The sequence below is a fragment of the Lacerta agilis genome, chromosome 14 (assembly GCF_009819535.1).
Source record: "Lacerta agilis isolate rLacAgi1 chromosome 14, rLacAgi1.pri, whole genome shotgun sequence".
Classification (NCBI taxonomy): domain Eukaryota; kingdom Metazoa; phylum Chordata; class Lepidosauria; order Squamata; family Lacertidae; genus Lacerta; species Lacerta agilis.
This window is the reverse complement of record NC_046325.1, coordinates 42951111-42975814: the sequence shown is the minus strand read 5'-3', so window position 1 is coordinate 42975814 and position 24704 is coordinate 42951111. Positions and strand designations below refer to the sequence as shown.

General features: G+C 42.3%; 1 protein-coding gene across 1 annotated transcript; it reads left to right on the top strand.

The window, feature by feature from the left end:
* Positions 1-830: 830 nt before the first annotated feature.
* On the top strand, positions 831-24314 carry HGSNAT (heparan-alpha-glucosaminide N-acetyltransferase). The gene is made up of 18 exons (XM_033169727.1): positions 831-994; positions 3747-3862; positions 5240-5376; positions 6668-6789; positions 7715-7784; positions 9475-9544; positions 10526-10635; positions 11710-11786; positions 13372-13402; positions 14891-15051; positions 15795-15910; positions 16711-16832; positions 17972-18098; positions 20669-20755; positions 21254-21331; positions 22467-22537; positions 22622-22734; positions 23815-24314. The coding sequence occupies exons 1-18, from the start codon at positions 883-885 to the stop codon at positions 23994-23996; spliced, it is 1902 nt and encodes a 633-aa protein (XP_033025618.1). The 5' UTR covers positions 831-882; the 3' UTR covers positions 23997-24314.
* Positions 24315-24704: the final 390 nt, after the last annotated feature.

The following is a 24704-nucleotide window of genomic DNA, read 5'->3' as shown; positions in this document are numbered from 1 at the left end:
ACCCTCAAGTGCAGCCGAGGTCAGTATATCCCATCTTGCAAAAGCGCAAGCGCATCTGTACTTTGGAACTGTTACAATTTTGCAAACAGGGTGCCGGTGTGTCAAAACGACTAGGTGGAAAATAACCACACGACGGGCAAAATTTCCTTATCGTGGCCAAATTATTCTGTCGCTCAATATCACAGAGTTGGATGGGAGTTGTCAGAATGGGAGTTGTAGCCCCAAAACATCTGGAGGGCCGAGTTTGCCTATGCCTGCCCTAAGCTATAGCACCAGTTACAGGTAGGTAGCCGTGTTGGTCTGCCATAGTCAAAACAAAACAAAATAAAAAAATCCCTTCCAGTAGCACCTTAGACACCAACTAAGTTTGTTCTTGGTATGAGCTTTCGGAGAAGTTTGCACGCACACGAAAGCTCACACCAAGAACAAACTTAATTGGTCTCTAAGGTGCTACTGGAAGGGATTTTTTTTATTTTATTTTGTTTTGACTAAGCTATAGCAGTCAGGCTTCCCCAACCTCGGCCCTCCAGGTGTTTTTGGCCTACAACTCCCATGATCCCTAGCTAGCAGGACCAGTGGCCAGGGATGATGGGAATTGTAGTCTCGAAACATCTGGAGGTCCGAGGTTGAGGAGGCCCGCTATAGCTTATTTAGCTTATACTAAATCAGGCCCTGGCCTGGCTGAGGCAAACGGGACAGTGGGGCTGAGGCGGTGGCCAACCGGCGGCAGCGGCGGCCTTTGCCGTTTTCCTGAGGGGAAGAGGAGGAGGAGGGACCGGGAAGCCTCCGCCTCTCCTGCTCCTCCTCCTCCTCCAGGAGGGCGGCCGGCACGGGGCCCGTCCCTCGTCGGCGGCCGAGCGGGCGGCTTCGACAGCGGCAGGGATGGCATCGCTGAGGCCGGGCGGATGGGGCCAGCGGGCCTGCACCCTCGGCGGGCCGCTCTTGGCGTTGCTCATGCTGGGCTTGGCGCAGCCCCACCACACGCCCCACCACGGTAAGCGCCCCCCGGTTTTTATTATGCATGTTTCCATCTCGTGGTGTTGTTGTTTTTTAATTGCCGTGGCGGTTATGCAAAGTTAGTTTAATAATGCTAAAATTAAAGGCACGGAGTCGCAGGCTCTTTCCAGGCATTTTTTGGGGGGGTCGGAAAGGAAAGCGGGGTGGCGCCATTGAAAAGCGTTCCGCCTGCCCCGCTTTGCTCTCAGGGGGAGAGGTAGGTGGTTGGCGCTGCTCGTAGGTTTTGAAATTACATTTATATGCCACTTTCCCCCCTCCTGGGAGCTCAGGGGTGGTGGTACATGGTCCTGGGCATGGTGGTTGAATCACAGGAAGAGCGAAAAATAAAGATACCAAAAATTAATACTGTATCAGTGGTGGCAACAACAACAACCACACACACACACATGCCACAAACGAAACGCCAGCCCAAGACCCAGAACAATATCCCAACCAAATAAAATACCGGGGTGTGTGTATGTGTGAAGCTTTAAATATCAATCATATTTAACCCATTTCCCCATCCAATATTCCCACACCACTTGGATTTCAAAAAGTTTTGCAATGTCTCCCTAGATTGGCTCATCAGCCTGACAGATGTTTTAAAAAATGATAATTTCCACCCTTTATTGGGCAAGGTGGTGGAGAGGGCGGTCGAAGAGTTCCTGGGTTATACGAAATGCCTGGATCCATTTCACAATCTGGATTTGGGCACGGTTCAGGGACTAAATCAGCCTTGGGGGTGACCTGTATCATTAATGTCACAGACCGTGGTATCCACTGTGGGATGAGTATTAGGGACACTCTTTCACAGTGCTTCCGCTCCTACCAAGAAGGTCATGTCTGGAAAGTAGCAACGGGAGACTGTTTCAACTCCATGGACTTTGGGCTGCAGTGTACCACAAGGTAAAATTTCCTCCCCAATGCTGGTTTAAAAAGCCTCTGGGTGCAGCCATTAGGAGTTTGGGGGCAGTTGCCTGTTCTGGATGGAGTTGCACACCCTCTGAAAGAACAGGTACAGAGTTTAGGGGTGCTCCTCCTGGATTCGTCTCTGTCTCTGAAAACCTCTGGTGGCCTCGGTGGCTAGGAGTGCCTTCTACCAGCTATGGCTGCTATGTCTTGAACAGTTATGGTCTTCTAGACCCAGTGAGCCATGCATGGGTGACCTCAAGGCTTGATTATTGCAATGCGCTCTATGTAGAGGCTTCAGCTAGACTGTTAATAGGAACATACTATTGCTAGCACATAACTCCAGTTTCCAAAAGTCTGCACTGGCTGCACTGCCTTCGGGCAAGAGATATAGAACAATTAAAGCAAGAACAAATAGATTAAAAAATAGTTTCTACCCCAGAGCTATAAATGCTGTAACCAGATAATATGACCTTGGGGAGTTGTGATTGGTGTGTATATATGTGTATGTGTGGCTGTAAATGTGTTTTTTTGTTTTTTGTCTTGTTTTTATGGGATGGCATTCAATTTCGTTGCACGCTTAGTTCATTTCTGAACTTCTGGCACATACTGAACACATTTTTATTCCTGCAGGCATTCTAATTGAAGTTTGGTTTTACAGTGATTTTTTTATCTCTGTAAACTGCTTAGAGGCTATTGCACTTCAGTGACATGGTTTAAAACAAACAAATCCTAAGGTTTCTGCCAGGGACCATCCCCACAAGTGTCTAGCTAGACAGGTTTCTCAATGGAAAAGCATTTTTCACACTTACTTTATTTATTCAAAATGCTACACCCCATCCTTGCGCAGATGCATTTTTTTTTCAAGGAAGCTTACGGCCATTAAAAGTGGCATAGGCTTTATAACAAATATAAAATAGAAACAGGCTCAGCCAAATTCATTGTATAAAGGTATTTACCCAGCAAGACAAAAGTGTGCTTGAACAGAAAAATCTTCGCCAAACAGCAGAAGGCAACAAGGGATCAGGGCCACTTGGACATTAGTTTCTCTTTTAAAAACATTAGCCTGTGCTTAGAGGTCCCCAGGTCAGAGGACATGACATAGCTCAGTGGTCAAATATGTTTTGCATTCATTAGGTTGTAGTCACAGTCCCTGGCATTGTGTTTGATTGTTGATGTAAAAATATATTTTTGGAACATGATTTTTTGAGTTTGTCATTTCTAAATATTAGCCATTATAGTCGTCTACGATCAGCATTTTTACCTGTCTTTTGATGTTTGGCAAATACATCGATTCCCAGAACAAAGGCAAGTCATGACCCACAGCCATGTTTGGGGGTGTCAGCGAGAAAGGCAAAAGCCAGTAGCAGTCCAATATCACACTCACTCCAGGGATGTTCACAACAAAGAAACAAGACATAGACGGAGCTGGAGTAAAGAAATTGTTCCAGTATCTCTGCAATGACTGAATGCTTATGTGCAGCAGCCTTATAAGCCCCCCTCCTAGGCACAGCTGTTGGACATATGAGCTAACCAAGGATTTGGGTCTACTTGTGAGGAAGCTGCTGTGCTTGAGTAGCCCATTACTTCTGAGGACTAAGCCAGGCACCATGGTGTCTGGCCACAGCCTGGTACTGCACCTTCATGTGCTGACATCCTCTTGGGCTTGGAGGTGACTTGGCTTCCATCACTGCCTCTGAGCCCATTTGCAAAGATGTTTGTGGTTTATATGATGCCTCAGAGTATGTAATCTGGAAAGGATCTGCCTTTGCAGAATTCCCAGCTCATCAGCAACACTGGCTAAACGTTGAAGCTTTCTCTCCATGCTTTATCTCTCACAGACACATCCAGAAGACAACCCTGGGATCTGAAAATTGACCAGGCTTTGCTACAAATTCATAATGAGTTGCTTGGTGAGAACTTAACCATCTCCTGGATCTCCGATTATTGCTACCAGGTAATTCATACTCATTGATGGGTAGGTGGGAGTTATTGAATGCCGCCCTAAAACTTTCGCAGTTAGAAAGCAACGATGCAGTATAGTTTAATACGTCATTATTTTCCAGAATCTGACATTTCTCCCCTGGGAAAGGAGGACTGGGACTTAGGACCATGAAATGTAAGAGAGGCCCTCCAGGACTCAGGGGTGTGGAAAAGCATCCCTGTCATGTACAATTTAACAAAATATCTTCATGGTAAAGGGAAGAAACACACAGAAGCCAGATTTTGGCATTGTTGCCTATACAGTGGATGCTCGGGTTGCGAACGCGATCTGTGCGGGAGGCGCATTTGCAACCCTCATTGTCCGTAACCCACAGCGCCGCATCTGCGCACGCACTGGTTGCAATTCGGCGTTTCTGCGCATGCGTGAGCGCCAAACCCGGAAGTGACCTGTTCCGGTACTTCCGGGTTTGGCACAGTGCGCAACCCAAAAACACGCAACCTGAAGCGGCTGTAATCCAAGGTATGACTGTAGTTGGCTCATTATAGCCACACAGAAGCCTAGTCTTGGCTCAGAAGTTAAGACCATGGAAGTATGGGTAGTTTCCAGAATTTTTCCTCACCTGCAAAATAAAAACTGGGCAAACATGGTTATAGGCTAGAGTAGCAAGAGAGGGTGCTTACTCCGGAAATTGACACTGAGAACTGAAATGGTTTAATTTTCTGTCCACTCCTGTGTCTGTGGCCTGCTAATGTGCTGTAGGTAGAGCAATGGGTAAAACCATGGTTTGTTGATTTAGAGGTTGTGACAAACCACAGTTAAACTTTGTAAACCATGATCCATGTCTGAACTGAGCCTGTGTGAATGCTGATATATTTTCAATGGAGAAAATTAGTCCCAGACTCTAATCCCAAGATAATGTGCAAACAAACCAGTGGTGCTAATGCACATTTTATTTCAGCTAGTATAACCCTTAACACGGGAAACAGATCATGTAGTATCTTTTATTTTAAGATACCATTGTACAATTTTGTCTGATAATCATTTCTTTTTTTCAGAACAAACCACTACTTTTCTTTAGACCCTTCTATTTATGTTATACAGTGGTACCTCAGGTTACATACGCTTCAGGTTACATACTCCGCTAACCCAGAAATAATGCTTCAGGTTAAGAACTTATCTTCAGGATAAGAACAGAAATCGTGCTCTGGCGGTGCAGCGGCAGCAGGAGATCCCATTAGCTAAAGTGGTGTTTCAGGTTAAGAACAGACCTCCAGAACAAATTACGTTCTTAACCCAAGGTACCACTGTATTTCAAAGATAGTATTTTTATTGTGTCTAGTTTTGGTCACTTCTATATCTTATTTTTGTTCATTTTCCCTTATTTTCCAGTGCTTGCCTCAGGAACTAATTTCTGTCCCCATCAACAAAACACCTGAAGAGCATAGTGTTAGCGCTGCTGCTGTGGATTCTCAGCATGCGGTCACCCTGCTGGTCAGGAACACTAAAGACAACAAAGAAATTTGCAGGTCAGAGCCTTATTTTAGTGTACTGTTCCTTGAAATAGTTCACAGTTGCCAGCATCTGCAATGTCCTCGTGACTTTGCTGTGGTTATTTATTTAGTGAAATTACAGGCTTTAATGAAAGTCCAGTAATATATTGTAATGTAAGCATAGTTCCATCAGTAACCATTATTGGAGAGTTGTGGTCTAAACCTGTGGTCTAAACGCTGTGGTCCAAACCACTGAGCCTAGGGCTTACCAATCAGAAGATCAGCGGTTTGTATCCCTGCAACGGGGTGAGCTCCTGTTTCTCAGTCCCTGCTCCTGCCAACCTAGCAGTTTGAAAGCACGTCAGAGTGCAAGTAGATAAATAGGTACCGCTCTGGTGGGAAGGTAAACAGTGTTTCCGTGCACTGCTCTGGTTCACCAGAAGCGGCTTAGTCATGCTGGCCACATGACCCGGAAGCTGTATGCCAGCTCCCTCTGCCAGTAAAGCGAGATGAGCGCCGTAACCCCAGAGTCGGACACGAATGGACCTAATGGTCAGGGGTACCTTTACCTTTACCTTTAAGCATAGTTCCATCAGTAACCATTATTGCAGAACAAAATAATTTTTTTTAAAAAAAAATCCTTCCCGTAGCACCTTAGAGACTAACTAAGTTTGTTCTTGGTATGAGCTTTTGTGTATGCACACTTCTTCAGATACTTCACACTTCTTCAATTATTGCAGAGTTTATGTAATTCTGCAGTAGCTGAAGCAGCAGAACTAGGAGAGACAATCTGAATTCATAATGAGAGAAAAAGAAGTAGAAAATCAGCCTAGTGCTGAAGAACTTAGATGGGAGCATAGATAGACGAGACTGTAGAGGAGAAGAGTTGCATAATATCAGGAAAGTGAAGAGAGGTAAGCAGAAAACAGAACTAAACCCAAAAGTTTTAGCAGATCCTCTAAGACTCTACGCTGCTGTCAGTTAAATGGGCACAGGTTCTAAACTGTTTGTTTTGTGTGTTCTGCAGGCTATGGGGTGGGAAGCACAGCATGCCTATTTAAAGCACTGTTTCTACACAACTTGTGATCATTGGTTCAGCTGGCACCAGGGTGTGGGGGTGTGCGTGATCAAGTCATTACACAGCTACCTATAGCAGAGTGTTAGCACACCAGAAAACAGTGGGTCAGCTTTTAGGACATGCTAACATGTAATTATTTAAGTCTGGCTCTTCGAAGGTATCATACATACTGCATTGTGTCAGTGTGATTTCAGAGGTAGTTTTAATTTAAAAGTAACTTCCAGGATATTTCCCCTTTGCTGTTTGCAGGTTACATTATCATTTTGGAGAATTTGGAAACTATTCCCTAGTGGTTGGGAGTCTCCATGGCAGCATCCCGAAGATTTCATGCAATATAACTGTCAATCAAAGTCCTTCCAACAGCTACCTCCGTATGTTGCTTTATATGTTTATGGCTTTTAAAATTTTTATTTGATCCCAAGTATCAAAACCCAGTAAAAATAAAAATTGCATATGCTAATTTATATGTATGGATACCCCTGGGCAAATTAAGGTTAAGGAAAGGGCCTTAGCACTGTGGTGGAGCATCTGGTTTAAATGGTTCAGTCCCTGGCATCTCCAGGTAGGGCAGGGAACGTCTACTGTCTGAAACACTGGAGAGCCCCTGCCAGTCAGTGTAGATCGGGGGTTCCAGAACCTTGGTCCGCAGACAGTAGCTTCATTCAGGTAGTCCATGGCATGTCTGCAAAAACACAATTAAAAACCGCACAGCACATTAAAATTGCTACGAGGCAGAAAAATCATTAAGTGGCCAATCCAGGACCCTGCATTAAAAAACTAGGGCTCATCTGCTATCAATGCCCCTGTTTGTATGCATATTTTTTCAATTCAGTTAATTCATTACAGCCTGACTAACAAGCCCCCCCCCCTGCCCCGCCACGCTCCCCCGCAATCTCTAATCAGGATCGTTTGCCCAGTTGTTGCTTTCCTGAGCAGATATTCCAGCCCCTGTTCTTGTTCCTGTGAGCTGTTTATTGCAGAAAACATCCTGAAAGGAGGGGTAGCTGTAATACTGGATCACCACAGAGAGCTAGTCAGTGTGAAAAAGAATCTAGCTGGAAATGCTTCTATGCTTAAGCATATCACATTTTTCCTCCTCTGTGTTTTTATTACGTTTTGTTTACTGTCTCAAGATGTTAGCAAATGTTCCAATAAAAAGTGGGCTGGGGGTGGTGGTGGTGTACGGATTTCCATTCTTTATTTTTATTTTAGTTTCCTGCAGATATGAGGGATTCTGGCCCAGGATTCTACTTTGCAATTTGGAGTAATTAAAGCCTACTATTTTCCTTTGTATAGCGATTTTTTTTGCGTTTCTCATCTACATGGGATTCTTCTCTATTCTGGCATTGGGACAGGTTTGTGTGAAGTAAGTGAAATGTCTTAATAATATATTCCTGTTACTTCCTTCTGAATGTTTCTCTTGCTGGCTAATTGAGAACAGTTCATTTATGCAGTCTGGGAATGTGGCTTGTGGAGCGGTCCTCAGGTCTGTCTCAAAGAGCATTAGCTGAGAACCTGGTTCGCAAGTGCAAAATATATAATGAACAATCAAATTTCCCTGAAAAATAAAGACCAGAATATCTGTTTATTCCAAGCCTTATTTGAACAGTGTTGTGCTGCCATTGATTGACTGTCTATGTGCAGCTTTCCCACCACTCATTTTATATTACTTGCCTGGTGGCAGCACTCACCGCAAGACCTTTCTTGAGGTGTCCAGGCCTCCCTCTTCATCACTTGCTGGGACACTGTTACTTAAGTGTCCTGGGTGCCAGGGATCCCAGCAACTGGGATCCAGGGATTCCACTTTGGAGAGTAAGATGACTGCCCTACACAATTAAAGGGTCCTCTCTGGTGTTACAGAGATCACATTGCTCCCTCCAAAGAGTACGCATCATTGATCCCCGTATCCTTTTGGACTGACATTCCAGAACAGGGAGGAAGGGCACTGTAATCCAGTAGCTCTGTTTCTCTCTAGATGCAGGGATGTTGCCAGAAACTGGTTCTGGAAGACAGTTGCTTTACCCCAAAGCACTTGAGCGCTGGTATTCCACAGTGCTTTCTTTTGGGGAGCAGGGGGAGTCTATGTGAAATGTACAAGTGGGGTTATTTGGAGTGAGGTGTCGCCAGTAAGTTGGTGACACCCAGTTGGTGTCAACATTCTACTAGCTGAGGTGGTGCACTAGCTTTGACACCTCTTGCCCAGAAATAATCTGATCACTGTTGCTGGTGCTCTGGTAACCTCCAGATTAGACTATAGCAATATGTGATACATGGGGGGTGTCTTTGAAGGCTTCTTAGGAGGTTCAGTTTGTCTAGAACACAGTGGTTCGCAATAGACGGGGACTAGTCAAACGGAACAAATGTCACAAGTGCTTAAATAACTTTGCTGACTGCTAGTCCACTTCAGAGCACAGTTCAAAGCTCTGAATTTAACATTTAGACCCCTGTATCACTTAAGACCCAATTACTTCCTAACCCTACATGAACTTGCCCAAACACAGAGGTTATATGCATATATTTTTCTATATATCTCCCCACCTTCTGCTTTGAGGGTGGGTTGCAGGGAAAAGGACATTTTTGGTGGGAGGGGCCCATCTTTTCCCAGAGAGCACTGACTTTTCCCTTTTAGTGTCTGGTGAAAACCTTTTTGTTAATGAGACATTTGCATTTTTATTTCTTTACTTTTATTTTCCTCTTAAGCTTGCTAATACCACTGATACTTTTAGACTGTTTCTGTCTTGCATAATTTGTTGTGTTTTACCGTTTTAGTCGTCACTGTAAACTTCCTTCAGATTTTCCTAGCAAAGTAAAGGACAGGTGATCAAATGCTTTAAGTTGCTAGCTAGCTAGATCAATCACTGAAGGTGTTCCTATTACAGGTAGGTAGCCGTGTTGGTCTGCCGTAGTAAAAAAGAAAAGAAAAATTCCTTCCAGTAGCACCTTAGAGACCAACTAAGTTTGTTCTTGGTATAAGATTTCGTGTGCATGCACACTTCTTCAGAAGGTGTTCCTAGTGAAGAATAAATGGGGAACTTTCTTTACTGCTTAATTCACAGCATTGAACCAGTCAGAAACTGGCTTTACAAGAAGATGAACCCTACAGAAACTGATCGACTAATTAATTCAGTAAGTTCTTGGAATAATACAAATTGTCCATTTAAAAAAAACAACACTGTCAATAATTTGCTGTGAAGTTAGGGGGTACACACATAGGCATAGCTGTGAACCTTTCCCTTTTCTTGCGAGGAATCCTATTCAGAATAAGGGAATTTCCCTTAAAAAAAGGGAAAAGTTGACAGCTATGCACATAGGTCATGGAAACTTAATTAATAATTCAGTTTTTTGCCTTGTAAATTGACTGCGTTAAAGCATGTTCACACACGTCTGTTGATTACTTGATGAGTGCAGCTCCAAAGTTGCCACTTCCATCCCAGAAACCACTATCACGGATCAGCCATCACCCAGCGTGACCTTAAATGCAATCCTTTTTCAGGGTGGCAATGCAGTTAAGTCAGACATCAAATGATTGTACATGTGTATGAATCAGGTCTCTTGGCTGAAAAAGAGTACTGATTGCTTTTAAGGGGTTTTTCGCCTGGTAAATGTATATATAGGATTGAAGCCTGAAACTATGCTGGCTAAAAATCACTAATGTGACATTAATTTTGTTATAGCTTTGATAGGGGAGGGTATTTCACTGAGAGGCTATTTTTTGGGGTGTAAGGAATGGTTTTACCTTCCTTTGGTGTGTTTTTTTTCCTTTATACAGGAAGCAGGGTAACACCCAACATCCGATCAATAGCCAGCCCAATGAGAATAATCATAGGATTAGTGGATTCAGTGGAGGGCATGGCCCTGTTGTGTAGGAAAATACTTTTGTAGGTGTGGTTCCTGTCACCACGGCAGTAGCATGACGAGAGAGAAGCTGCACTTTTGGAATGGCACTGGACCCATGTCTCATATTTTGGAATTTGGTAACGCTAAAGAGGAACTCTCACAAAAGACAATCAATAAATAGATGCCTATAAACCTGTTCTAAATGGCTTGGGCTTTATTCGAGACCATCCACCTCATTGCTAATTTTTCCTTGTTTCCTTTCTATTCAAGGAGCTTGGATCCCCAAGCAGAGCAGATTCTGCTGGTGGCGATTTGCCGGCCGGGTTATGGAGTTCCGCTTCCTCCCTGCAGAGGCTTCGTTCCCTGGACACGTTTAGAGGGTAAATTTAAGTTCTGAAGGATTTCATACCAGAAAACTTCAAAGACGTTTCTGTAATGTGCTTTGGGAAATTAAAACCAGTTGCTTTCAGAGTTAATGCTCTTAGCTGTTTTCTGTGGCAGTAGGGCTCATAGAGAGGAGAATCCATTTGTGCTAGATGCCATGAAAAATCCAGCAATAGATAATGATCAGGAAACCGTACAAACAGAACACTGCCTGTTTCTTAAGAGATTCAACCCAGCCACAGATTACATGCCGCCTCTCCCCAGTTCCTCTCAGCTCCAGCACGTGAAAGAAGGCATGATCTCTTGGTTCATTCTCTTTCCTTAACTGTGGGCAGTCCCCAAAACATAGCAAGCCCAGGGAAATGCTGGGATAAAATGGGAAATACAAACTCTGCATTATAACATTCTCTTGACAGATGGAGAAGAACATTTGGTAAGAACTGTCACTTTCTGCCTTCTGTATGCAGATTTGTTCTACCCTCCCATTTGTAACAGACCTGGGACCAATAAACCGTGATAGATTTATTTAGAGTCTCAGAACTTAAAGTCAGTTACAATCACCTGCAAACCAACCACTGTAGAAGTAATGAAACAAGGTAGCCTTCTCTTAACAAACTACATAGTTCATCTGGAAGCATGTGAGACTCTTAATCTCAGGGTTGTGGGTTTGAGCCCCACGCTGGGTGATAAATTCCTCCATTACAGGGGGTTGGACTAGATTCTTGCCTCCTCTCACAAGGAGATAAGGTTACATAAAGGGAAGCCTCTGAATCACACCTTGTAGGATTAAATAAATACAGTGGGGGTTTTCTGGGGGGACGCATACCCATAAACATTTTGTGAATCTTTGTACTTTTGTCCGTTTGCTGTATTTATTTTCCCCGATTTGAACTATAAAATGGTGGTTTTCCTGAGTCAAAATTAGAGTACCCCTAAACATTTTTTTTTACAAAAAAGCACTGAATAAATATATAATAATTTAGAAATTTTCTTCTCAGATAGCGATAGTTAACCATTTGAATGGTGAAATCTGTGCTGTATATAATCTTCCTTTGCTTTCCCCTTTGTAGGTTGGCCCTTATAATTATGGTCTTTGTGAATTATGGTGGAGGAAAGTACTGGTTCTTCAAGCATCAGAGCTGGAATGGTAAATGTTGTTCTTGACTTTCACTTCATTCATAGAAATGGGTGTTGTTGTTTAGTCGTGTCCGACTCTTCGTGACCCCATGGACCAGAGCACGGCAGGCACTCCTGTCTTCCACTGCCTCCCGCAGTTTCGTCAAATTCATGTTGGTAGCTTCGAGGACACTGTCCAACCATCTCGTCCTCTGTCATCCCCCTCTCCTTGTGCCCTCAATCTTTCCCAACACCAGTCTTCTCTTCTCATGAGGTGGCCAAAATATTGGAGCCTCAGCTTCAGGATCTGTCCTTCCAATGAGCACTCAGGGCTGATTTCCTTAAGAATGGATAGAAATGGGTAGAGAGAGCCAAACATGCCTGATCTGCTTTCTGGGACCAAATACCAAGAGAAGCCGAGTGTGCAGGTAACATAGCCCACTCTAGGCCACACTTGCTGAGGCCTAACTATAGATGGCATGTAAATGCACATAGTTGAACCCCAACAACCCCCCCTTTCAGGAAAAGCTTCTTCAGGAGGGGGCAATTTGTAGTGGAAAAACAGTGGGAGGGTGAGGGGATATTTACCGGTAAGTCTTTACCTATCTATCACTTACAGAGGCGTAGGAAGGTCAGGTGGTACCAGGTGTGAAAATTTTCTTTTCACCCCCCCCCATTGATTCCCCCCCCCCTGCAAAAATGGTTTTACGTTAATTCATATTTTCTTACAAAGGAATAATAACAAGTAATAATAATAATAAACTTTTGTTTATATCCCACCCTCCCCGGCCGAAGTCGGGCTCAGGGTGGCTAACATCAGATACATAACATTGGTATAAAATCAAACAATAATTAAATTACCTCCTAAAAACATCTCAAAATCAAATTAAAGTCTAATTAGATGGCTTTCCACAGGGTTAGGGTTGGGAACAGTAAGTGCTCCACTGAACTGAAATTTCAGCCTTCACGACATAGGAAAACAACCAAATAAACAGCTATTTTGGGGGAGGAGGGTCAAGATATTAACCGATATGCATGAAATTTCATATATAGCTATATAATCCCTAGTATAGTAAGATAAGACCTTTGGAGCAGGCATATTTTTTTTTTTTAAAAAAAAGTTTTTATGAACCACCCTATTAGGGCAGTAATTGTTCCTTGATAATTTGTCACCCCCTCCACGCCCACCCTTGCTATGCCCCTGATCACTTATTTGCTCTAAAGTGCTCTTCTTGAAGTGTTTTTATCCTACCCTTGGAAGGAAAGCACACATTCAGAGCCCTGCGGGAAGAAAAGCAGTGTGGTGTGTGCGTGTGAATTGGAGCAGAGAATAAAAGGTTGGAATTAGTTAAGGCTCGCCTGCCCATACTACTTCTCCACTACAAAGTCCCTCTTCCTCTATTGGCTTTTCCTAAAAAGAAGAAAAGTGTTGTTTGAGCTTGGTTACACACATTTTGCTTGTAACATTTAGTTAAACTCTCAGTTGCACATATTTTAGCAAGGGAAGAAAGTTATTAATATGTTTTAGGTCTAAACATTTGGTTTCTACCTAGAGACTAACTACTAGTTGACCCTTTATTAAGAAGTTTAATTAATTTCCCATTTTCTCTTTATAGGACTAACCGTAGCAGACCTTGTCTTTCCATGGTAATTCATCCTGATTGCTATTATGACTTCACAGAATTCAGGAAAGTTTATTCAGAAGAGACCCATATGGGGTTTTCTTTTACTGTATGTCAGTTGGATCAAACTTGTTTTGTCCTGGATTCTCAGCAGGTTCAATCATCACAATTGTTTTTTTAGAATGACTGTAGTTTATCTCACTCTTGTAATTTTAAAGTAAAAAAGCACAAATAGCAGCACGAAATCTTAAATCTTCCTGAAATAGGGTGTCCAAAAATGAATTAGCTGATGTTTAAGTTTACAAATCAGTTTTGAGATCCTGAAAAGACAGAGAGATTCCTGCTATACACCTATATACAGTGGTGCCCCGCTAGATGAATGCCTCGCTAGACGAAAAACTTGCTAGACGAACGGCATTCGTCTAGCGGAAGCTACCCCGCAAGACGAAAAAGTCTATGGGGCTGCTTCGCAAGACGAAAAATTTTCGTCTTTTTTTTCCGTTTAGCGGAGCGCGGCTGTCATTGCCGCTTCGCTAGACGGAAAAACCACAATACGAAAAAATTCGTAGAACGAATTATTTTCGTCTTGCGGGGCACCACTGTACTGATTTTCACTTTACATGTTGTGCTTGTGTGTAAATTCAATATATATCCCTTGGAAACAGTTACCATGAAGAGACTGAGTTCTCATGTTTGAGGGTGTATGCTTGGAGTGATGTGGCTGTTTTGTTCTTAAAATTTGGGGATACTAATTTTGCCTTTTTACAGAAGGCACAGCACCAATTGGCAGAACACATGACATTGTGAACACCGATCGCCTTTCCCAGTTTCTCAACGTTAATAAAAACAGATTTGGTTTGGGCTTTTTAAAAAGTAAAAAACAAACTTAGAACTGGAGTACAGAAGACAGACAGCCTGCCTGCCTGAAAAGTGGGAGCTACCATATATCCAACAGAATTCAGTTTGCTGTTTGATATGTATGCCAATAGGCAATGCATGAGTAGGTGAAAGTGGGCTCATGTTATATGACATTCAAAATCCTGTTTTAAAGACTGCCCACACCTTGAATATATTTTTAGTGCTTCTGCCTTCCCCAGTCATACCCCCCCTACCCCACAAAATAAGACACCGAGCTTTCCAGTGTCCTCTATGACAGTCTTCCCCAACTGTAGGTCCTCAGGTGTTCCTGGACTACAACTCCCAACACTACCCCCATTCAGCATGGCCTATGCTCAGAGGTGATGGGTGCTGTAGTCCAACAATGGCTAGAAATAGCTGTTCTATGACATATGAAGGGCTCTTGGGGGAAACACGAGGACAGAAGCCCAGGCCCATGTCAGCAGAGGAATGAGGGTGGGTGTCTGTAGTTATCTTTTCAGTATTTGTGGATTCCTGTCCCACCATCGCCTTCACCACATCTGTTAGTGAAGGGCTCCCCAAATCCCCTGCATATGTTTTTTAGATCTGCCTTGAGCAGGGATGATTTCCCCCCCTCTTCCTCTTGCCTGTCTAGGTTTGTGTTCATCATGGGCACCTCCATTTCGCTGTCGCTGAGTTCCATGTTGAGAAGGGGACGTTCCAAATGGCAGCTGCTGGGAAAAGTCCTGTGGAGAAGCATCGTCTTGTTTTTATTAGGGGTCATAGTTGTGAACCCAAATTACTGCCTTGGGCCATGTAAGTGTTGAGAGATTTGTTTCCTTTCATGCTGGCTACAGAATGTGCCACTCCACTTTTACACAGCTTCCTCTTGGGTTGCTTGCTTCCCCCTTACCCTCAGTGGCAAATCCCATTAGAGTTGTAATGCTAACCCCCCCCCCTTATATTAGATGGGATAAAATGGTCCCAGAAGAGATGAGGCCTTCTCATGCCCCCACAGTTCAAAGGATAATTTTCTAGTCTGACTCTCTGAAAGGCAGCGCTGAAGACCAGGGGCCCTCAGACCTAAAGGATTGCAGAAACAAGAGAGTGAGGCCCTTTGTCTTTTTATTCAGTGAATAGAATTTCAGACTTTATAATAGTAGAATACAGTACTGAAAAACTTGGCTTAACATATAGCAGTCCTCACAACTGCATGACGTTACAGGCTAAATGGCAGAGAAGCCCCTTAGAAGGAATGCGTTTTCCAGAGTGCTGTGTGGCTGAGAGCAACCCCAGACTGTGCAGCTTGGTAGCATAAGGCAGTACAGAACTGGGTTGTCCAGAGGTTATCATAGGATTAGACTCAGTCCCAGTTACTTCTGCAATGAATATTCTGAGCACAATTAAGGCGCCGATTAAAATAAGCAGCTGAAATATCTTAATATGAAACTACCATCTGCAACAGCATGTATTGTCTTCGCATCAGATCCAGATTTGCATCAATTAGCTCTCTAATAATGCAGGGCTTACTTTTACATTGCTTTTTATGCCTTCTGCAGTGTCCTGGGGCAACCTCCGAATTCCAGGTGTGCTTCAGAGACTAGGCTGCACATACCTTGTGGTTGCTGTGCTTGAGCTCCTCTTTGCCACACCTGTGCCTGAGAACAGTGCTCTGGTAAGTGAATGGCCCAACAGCTGGATCTGAACATGGGGAGTGAACAGAAGGCTGCTTTGGTCACCATTTGCCTGCGGCAGCGCAATCGTAGTCTAACTGAGGAAAGCTGAAATGGCTCCAGAAGTAGAACCCTTGCTGTGCATACATTCTTCTTAATGAGTGCTGTTAAAAAGTTACATGAAGCCCTGGACAGTAAATAGAAGATAAGGTTCGTAGGAGCATAAAATAAGAAGCAGCAAGATGATACTAAACCCTAAATACAGTACCCAATGAAATATAATGCTACCTATGTAAAACAGCAGCCATAAGAGGACGTGGCACATAGAAGGAAATGGTCTTTCAGCAATAGCAGAAATACGCTGCACCTTCATTCACCGCTCAGACACAATTTGTGGTCCCATAAAGGTGGAAGGGCATTTAGTAACTTGTTCTTTTTGCAGTGTCCCCTTTTTATTGTTGTATTTCTCTCCCCATAAATTAAATAAAACATAAAAGAAGCTATACTCTAATCAGTACTGCCAACCAAGAAAAACAAAGCCTTTTGCTGACATTATGAGGTGGTAATCCACCTGTTTAAAGCCCAGATCCAATACGTAAAATAGAATATCATATAATGAAATTAGAACCTGTAGAAAATGTTTTTTTTGGGGGGGGGCACTTAACAAAGGCATAGGAGAAAACAAACCAGGATGCTTTTAGATAGCTGAGCAGTTGTGATTAGTGGTGGTGCTTGTTCTTGAAGGCATGTCATCTATTGGGTTACTCAATAAAAATTTTCTTTTTCTTCTATTTTTCAACAGGAAGCTCCATACTCTGCTCTCCAAGATATTCTTCCATATTGGCCCCAGTGGCTTTTCATGATGACGCTTGAAGTAGTCTGGCTGTGCCTCACCTTCCTGCTAAACGTACCTGGGTGTCCAACGTCAGTCAAAGCTTAGATCTTTTTTTCACTTCGTTTGCTTTTCTCAGTGTGGTATTTTCCAGATATCTAGAGAACTGGTTTCATTAGCACTCCAGGCCACCCACACTTTGGTGTCTGACATTTGGAAATCCAAATGACACCTTCCTTCCTCCCCCCGCCCCCATTCGACTCGGAGGCAGAACTTGCTATGACATTTTCATCTGCAGGCCTGTTTGAAATTAATATGGCCTAGGGCAGCCTCTGCTGATTTCAGCAGGGCTTATGTGGGGGAATTTCCTGGTATGGGGGTGGGGTGAATAGTGCCCACAGCTCAATTCTGCTCATCTCCAATTCTTCCAATCTTCATCTACAGGTGAAACTCAAAAAATTAGAATATCGTGGAAAAGTCCATTTATGTAAGCAATTGTTTTCATTAGCTACTGGAGTTTAATATATGAGATAGACTCATGAGATGCAAAGCGAGATATGTCAAGCCTTTGTTTGTTATAATTGTGATGATTATGGAGTACAGCTGATGAAAATCCCAAAGTTGAAATTGTTAAGTTGGGGTTCTCATCAGCTGCACACCATAATCATCACAATTATAACAAATAAAGGCTTGACATATCTCGCTTTGCATCTCATGAGTCTATCTCATATATTCACCTTTTAAGTTGAATTACTGAAAGAAATGAACCTTTCCACGATATTCTAATTTTTCGAGTTTCACCTGTACTACCTGTGGCAGTCACTTTATGGTCGCTGCTCTTCTGTCAGGACCTCTGTGCGGAAATGCTGAAGTTTGGTGGATAATCAACATTTGTGGTTGCTGGCTCCAGGATTTGTGCCCTCGGTGCCTTTCCCAAGGACCCACAAATCCTGGAGCCAGCAACCAGCAGAATGTCATGCTGCCTGTGACATTTTTGGGTGCTCCATGCAAAGTGAGAATAGCAGCCAAGGTGGGGGGTGGGCTGTTTTCCAGGTGGGGGGTCCCAGCAGATGCCTTGCCACTCTGATAACCTGACAACTCATGATGCTGATTTCCAGCCACACTAGATTTCCCCAGAGTGCTGAACAAAAGGAGATAATTGTCTTTCCCCCCCATAACTCATCTCAGGCCACTTCCGACCATGTGCCTCACATGCTTTTCCCCCTTCTAGAGGTTACCTTGGCCCTGGAGGCATTGGAAATTTTGGAATGTACCCCAACTGTACTGGAGGAGCAGCTGCTTATATTGATCAATTGCTTCTAGGAGAAAAACACATCTACCAACACCCATCTTCTAACGTAAGTGGTTGAAGCTTCTCGTGCACCCACCAGCCATCTCCGAAATGAATAGATTAGCAGTGGCCTGCTTAATTTTTTTATCATCTGGTTATTCTTAAGAACAAAGTTACATGGCAAAATGCGGTGTGTATTTTTTCAGTTCTTCGGAGCTGAACACTAGGCCACGTCCCTTGCCAACAGCTCTTTAATACAGCTACCAGCTCTTTAACGCTGCTTTACTTGGAACAAATGTTGGATTTATAATTTACAGGAATGCAGTATTATGAAAACACACACCCAACATCAGCTGAGGAGATAAGCTTCACTCTCGACTCCATTCAAATATGGAATCACGTTCTATAAATTGTTGCTCAAACGAAAGCAGCACTCTGTACTTTAATTGTGGCTTTATAGCCACACATTCCAGGATTAGTCAAATTACACTCATGCCAAAAAGTTAGGCAAGGACCAGGAGCAAATCTCACTAAGGTAGTTTATGCGGCCCAATTCTTTACTGCAGTGATGCTCAATAGCCAAGGATAGACAAGTGAGGCTTCATAGCCAAGGAAATACAGGTGAAACTCGAAAAATTAGAATATCGTGGAAAGGTTCGTTTCTTTCAGTAATTCAACTTAAAAGGTGAAACTAATATATGAGATAGACTCATGACATGCAAAGCGAGATATGTCAAGCCTTTATTTGTTATAATTGTGATGATTATGGCATACAGCTGATGAAAACCCCAAAGTTGAAATTGTTAATTTGGGGTTTTCATCAGCTGTGCGCCATAATCATCACAATTATAACAAGCAAAGGCTTGACATATCTCGCTTTGCATGTCATGAGTCTATCTCATATATTAAACTCCAGTAGCTAATGAAAACAATTGCTTACATAAATGGACTTTTCCACGATACTCTGATTTTTCGAGTTTCACCTGTACTGTTCAATGGGTTGTTGCTATCATTGCAGCAATATTGCAACCATATCAGCAACTCCAGTGAACCCACTTCAGTTGCTATTTCCTCTCTGAATTTCCGTGAATGAGATAAGTAAGGGGCGGGGGTGGGTTCTCAGTGCTGTTGTTAATTTCAAAGTGCAGAGAGTAAGCGCACGGGCCCCAGACTTTCCCCTAATCTCACAGAGGGATTTGGGGACAGAAGTAATATGCAAGCAGACAACATTTCTGAACACTGAACAGTGATTCCAGTGCTAAACCCAAATTGGAACTGGGGAGAATAAATACCAGAATAGTATGTGGAAAAGATAAGACAAAAAAGGAGACTCTAGCTTAAGCAGACTTGTAAGACTAGAGTAACATGCACATTTCCACATACACACATATAGCTGATAAATCATATTCTGATTCATTTTAAGGAAAATCAAGAGACATAAAATATGGGACATAGAATTATCAGACTAACCATAGCTAAGAGCAGTTATGAACTCTCATCATACGCAGACAAGAAGAGAAAAACAGAACTGAAGCAAATCAATCTTCAGCAGGAAATATGCTTAAGTTACAGATTTCAGCAGGAAGTGTGCTTAGATCAGGATATTTGGCATGCCAGTCTGAAAAACGTCTAAATTAAGAAATGAGGAACCTAATGCAGGGAGCCTTTATACTGTGTTTGGAAACCAAATTTGCTTAGCTTGTTTGGAACAAGCAAGGCAAGGAACTGGATGAATTGGGCATGTCATTTTAGGGCGTCAAACTTAATTTTTGCAAATTTCTTCAGTGAGGCAACTTAAAAAAAAATGTTTTTGGATGTGAGGAATTCAAATGTGCTATAATTTTGTGATTGAACAACATATAGCTTGGCAAGTTTGTGTTTGATGAAGAAGCACATAAACTGTTTAGGGAAAACCAAAGAATTTTATTTTTTCCTTCTGAAAATGTCAGGTAATGCATAAACTAACTAACTAACTAACTAACTAAATGGCCTCGGTCCAGTATACCTGAAGGAGCGTCTCCACCCCCATCGTTCTGCCTGGACACTGAGGTCCAGTGCTGAGGGCCTTCTTGGTAGTGGCACCCGCCCTGTGGAATGCCCTCCTACCAGATGTCAAAGAGAAAAACAACCACCAGACTTTTAGAAGACATCTGAAGGCAGCCCTGTTTAGGGAAGCTTTTAATGTTTAATAGATTATTTTATTTTAATATTCTGTTGGAAGCCACCCAGAGTGGCTGGGGAAACCCAGCCAGATGGGCAGGGTATAAATTATTATTATTATTATTATTATTATTAACTAACTGCAAGTACTTGACAATCATTTTTAATTATTTCTGTGCAATTTTACACACCTTTTACTTGCCAAGCAAAACTAAATTATATTAACCAATAGCTTTGTATGTGTTGCTTTTTCTTTTATGTTTGTTCCAGTTGTAACATAATAAAAACTAAAAATAATTCAAATTTCTCTGATCTATCACTGCTTAGTTCAGATGGTGGGGAAGGACTCCAGTAGACCCCAGGTACTCACTTTGAAGCAGGGATACCACCACTTTGTTTAGAGAGTTTGGACCATGTTATAAAAGACCTCGCAGAAATTCTGCCAGCCTTTCATAGTTTGCACTTCTTCTTTTATAGGTTCTTTACCTGACTACAGTAGCCTTTGACCCTGAAGGAATTTTGGGAACAATCAATTCTGTTGTCATGGCATTTTTTGGACTTCAGGTAGGATACCTTATTGTCCCATTTAGGCAAAAAAGCTGTATGGCATATTACTGTAAAACACAGGTGTTGTAGTGAAGAAGTTCCTTCTCTAGAGAGCATAGCAGCCCAAACCTATAAACTTGTGGGGCATATGAATGGTTATCTCAGAACATCTCTCCACAACATTATCTTGGCATTGCAGCTATGCTGCAGTGTTCAGTACCATGGACAACTGTCTCAGGATAGAAAGAGAAAGAATCCATATCAAAGAGGGCGAAGAAACACGAAGGGGGATTGGAGATTTTGCATTGATATTTTGAAGCAGCATTGGGAGAATGTTTGCGTCAATATCTTGGAAAATCTGCAGAATTAATGAGTTCTACTTTAGATTTTGGCTGTGGTGCTCTTGTCACACACACACAAACCAGTTTCAGTTAGTTAGTCCCTTTCCCTATTAAAACCATTCTAGGCAAGGCCAATGTTCATGTTTCCAACATTATTATTTTTTTTACTTTTAAGGCAGGAAAAATTCTCATGTTCTACAAAAACCAGCACAGACAAATAATGCTCCGTTTCTGTGTGTGGAGTATAGTCATGGTAAGTCTCAAATGCTATATTAATACAATTCAAGTCACAAATACCGAATTAATTGAATTTAAAGTGTTTCCCTCCCAATCCTTTTAAAGCTTTTTTTTCTTCTGAAGAATTTAGTTCAGAATAATCCTCTGTTGAGTATCTTTCTCTGTGAATACCTGTTTCAAAACCCATCGAACCTCATTTTTTATTGCTGCATAATAAAAATTCAACACCTACAATTCAGTACAGAGTTAAGGCCTAAAGGCACCTAAATCTGTGTTGGACAATGGTTTACATATCAGTAGTTGGTTAAACAGCAGGAATATATGGATGTTTCCCCCAGTGGAGGGGAGTAAGAAAGGGATCCGTTTTGAGAATGGTGCTCTTTAACATGCTCACAAATGACCTGGAGTTAGAGGTAAGCAGTTAGGGTGACCACGTTTGCTGGTAGCACCAATTTACTCATGATAGATAAAACAATAATAAATTGTGAAAATTCCAAATGAATCTCTCTAAACTGAATGTGCAACAAAATGACAAATATGGTTCAATGTAAGTAAGTGTAGAATGATGCACAATTGGAGCAAAAATTCCTAAACTCGCATATACACTTGATAGAGTCTTAGCTGCAGGGTCCAGCTAAGTGGATAGCTCTGTAAAAATACTGACGCAGCATGTCATAGCTGTGAAAAAAGCAATATATGCTAGGGAGCATTAGGAAAGGGATTGAAAAATAAAACTATCCTTTGTACAGATTTATGGTGCAACTACACCTGGAATACTGCCCTTTTGTTCATGTGTTTTAAGTCATTATTAAAATGAAGGGTAGCAATTTCAGTACAGAATAGTTCTGAGTCTGGGATGATGTGCTTTCTTTCATCCTTCTCCGTTAAGATTACTTTGGCTGTTTTTAGTCAGGATTCTTTTTTTAGTTAATAAACCAAAAGATGCTCACTGTGTGTTTTTTAGAGGTCTTTGCTACATCTTGAGAACAGGGCGAAAAGGGACCAAAGCATTTCACTCAGTTGCATGGCTTTGCCCTTGACATGAATTTGAGGAGCAGCTCCTCAAGGATACCATCTTCCATCCACAGATGAAACATTCCATGGCAATTCCACAAAATTCCTTTCTCACCGCAAATTACCTGTTTTTCCAGGGTGTTATTTCTGTTGTATTGACCAAAGGCACAAAAGACCAAGGCTTTGTTCCTGTCAACAAGAATTTATGGTGAGTAGAATAAAAGGTCGCTTCATTACTGTATGGTAGCATTTGCTAGACATTTCCTGAATGGCTGTTTTGAAATCCCTGCAGGTCCATTTCATATGTGACAACACTGAGCTGTTTTGCCTTTGTGCTTCTGCTGTTAGTGTACTATCTTGTAGATGTGAAGAAGGTGTGGTCAGGTGCTCCCTTTTTCTATCCAGGTAAGCGTGCTTTAAAGGAAATTGTTCTTATTTGAACTAAGTAAATACAGAAATGGAAGGGGAAAGAATGAATATCTTGTTGGGTTTCTTTTTAAAACAGCGAGGATTCCGATTTATTCCATCTAAAATCCTTGCTTAGTTTCTAAATAATTCTGAATTAATTTTGGGAGTCTGTGAAATCAGTTTTCTACCCAGATTTAGTATTTCAGATTGGGCAGTTGCCATGGTTGCCCCCCCCTTCAATATGTAGTGGTTTGTTGGTTGCACCTATCAGTCACTGAACACATTCACCACTGCCTCTAGCAGGAAGTAGGCCTAGCAGTTGCTAAGCAACTGGCTCATTTCCCTCAAATCAGCGAAGCATCCCTTTTCAGACATGTGGTGGAAGCAGAAGTTCATGTGGCAAGACCAAGAAGCACAGAGTAAGTCCCTGGGATGAAGACCAATCTAAACGATACGCATTAGTAGGAAAGTCTGCTTAAGCCTCTGTTCCAATCATTCATTCACTCAAAATCATCTTCCCTAGTCAGCTTCTCTAAGCAAGGGGGGTGGGGTGGGGACAGAGCCATATTGATCCTCTGCAGGGTGAGAAAGCAGATGAAGTATGTGTGATTTTGAGCAGAAACCTGCTACTCTTCTACTCTCCGTCAGTTTCCGATACTGCTTTTAAGTTTGCTTGGCTTAAAAAAAAATAATGGTGGGAGATTGTTCATACAACTGTCTGGTTTGACCCAGAAAAATTAGGGAAAGGATAAGAATGTGGGTCTCATGAAACCCTAATGCGAATCCTGTTGGAAGTCTCCTCCTCCCCTGCTTCGCAAGATAAAAACGTCAGGATATTGGGGAGAGACAGGCAGGTGTTTGAATGCCAAATGGAAAACATTTCATCCAATTGGGCTGTGAGACTCAGTGGTGGCAGTGGAGTAAAGATAAATGAGGTGAAACACAGAACCTGCAGTGTGTAGCATAGAACACTGATAAAAACCTTTTTTCAGCCTTGTTTGTCACTAAAACATGGTGTCAAGAGCAGAAGACTGTAACATGCAATTTTTCTGATGGCATTCTTGGTCTCTTTTAAAGGTATGAACTCCATTCTCGTCTACGTTGGGCATGAAATATTTGAAAACTACTTTCCTTTTAAGTGGAAGATGCAGGATACACAATCCCATAGTGAACACTTGGCTCAGAACCTAACTGCTACATCTTTATGGGTTATCATAGCATACATACTCTACAGGAAGAGAATATTCTGGAAAATCTAACAGAAGAAGCCAAAGGAACTTGTGGCATAACAATACTGGATTAATTACTCCCACCCATATTGATGTTACTTTTTTTAAAAAGAAAGGGATCATGTATTTTGTTTACATTCCAGGTCATCTCGAAGAGACTCGCATATTTAAAATTTGCTGACTGACTTGCCATTTAGCTAAATCAAGGCGTCTACATATTTAGTATATCATTCCATTTCTAACTCAACACAGCTTTTAAAACCTGAGCAATTGGAAAGGACTTTCACAAGCTGATAGTCGCTCTGTTACATGCGTGGTTCACATGAAGACGCAGAAGAAAATAAAAAATTATTTTTAAAGAAAGAGACAGTTACCATGCCAAAAAACTGTGCCTGAGACTGGCAGAAGTCAACCAGGAACCTTTTCACCTGCATGCTGTTGCTGTTTGTGGGACATCACTCGAAATGATGAGTGGAATGAAAAAGAGTCATTAATAAGCTCTTGAAGCTCCAGCATGGCTCCACCCCAAGATAGACCTGACTAGGCCAAACCAATGAGCTAAGAGCTCTACCTTGTCTCAGCAGTGCCCTTTTCACTCGCTAGCTTCCTTCTTCCTGATCACCTCAGAAAAATTTGACCGTAATGCTACCCAGTTTTAGATTCTTTGCTGCATGACACCTTGAGCTAATGACCATTCATTCTTCCCTCTTCCAAGATGCACAAATGGGGATTATAGGA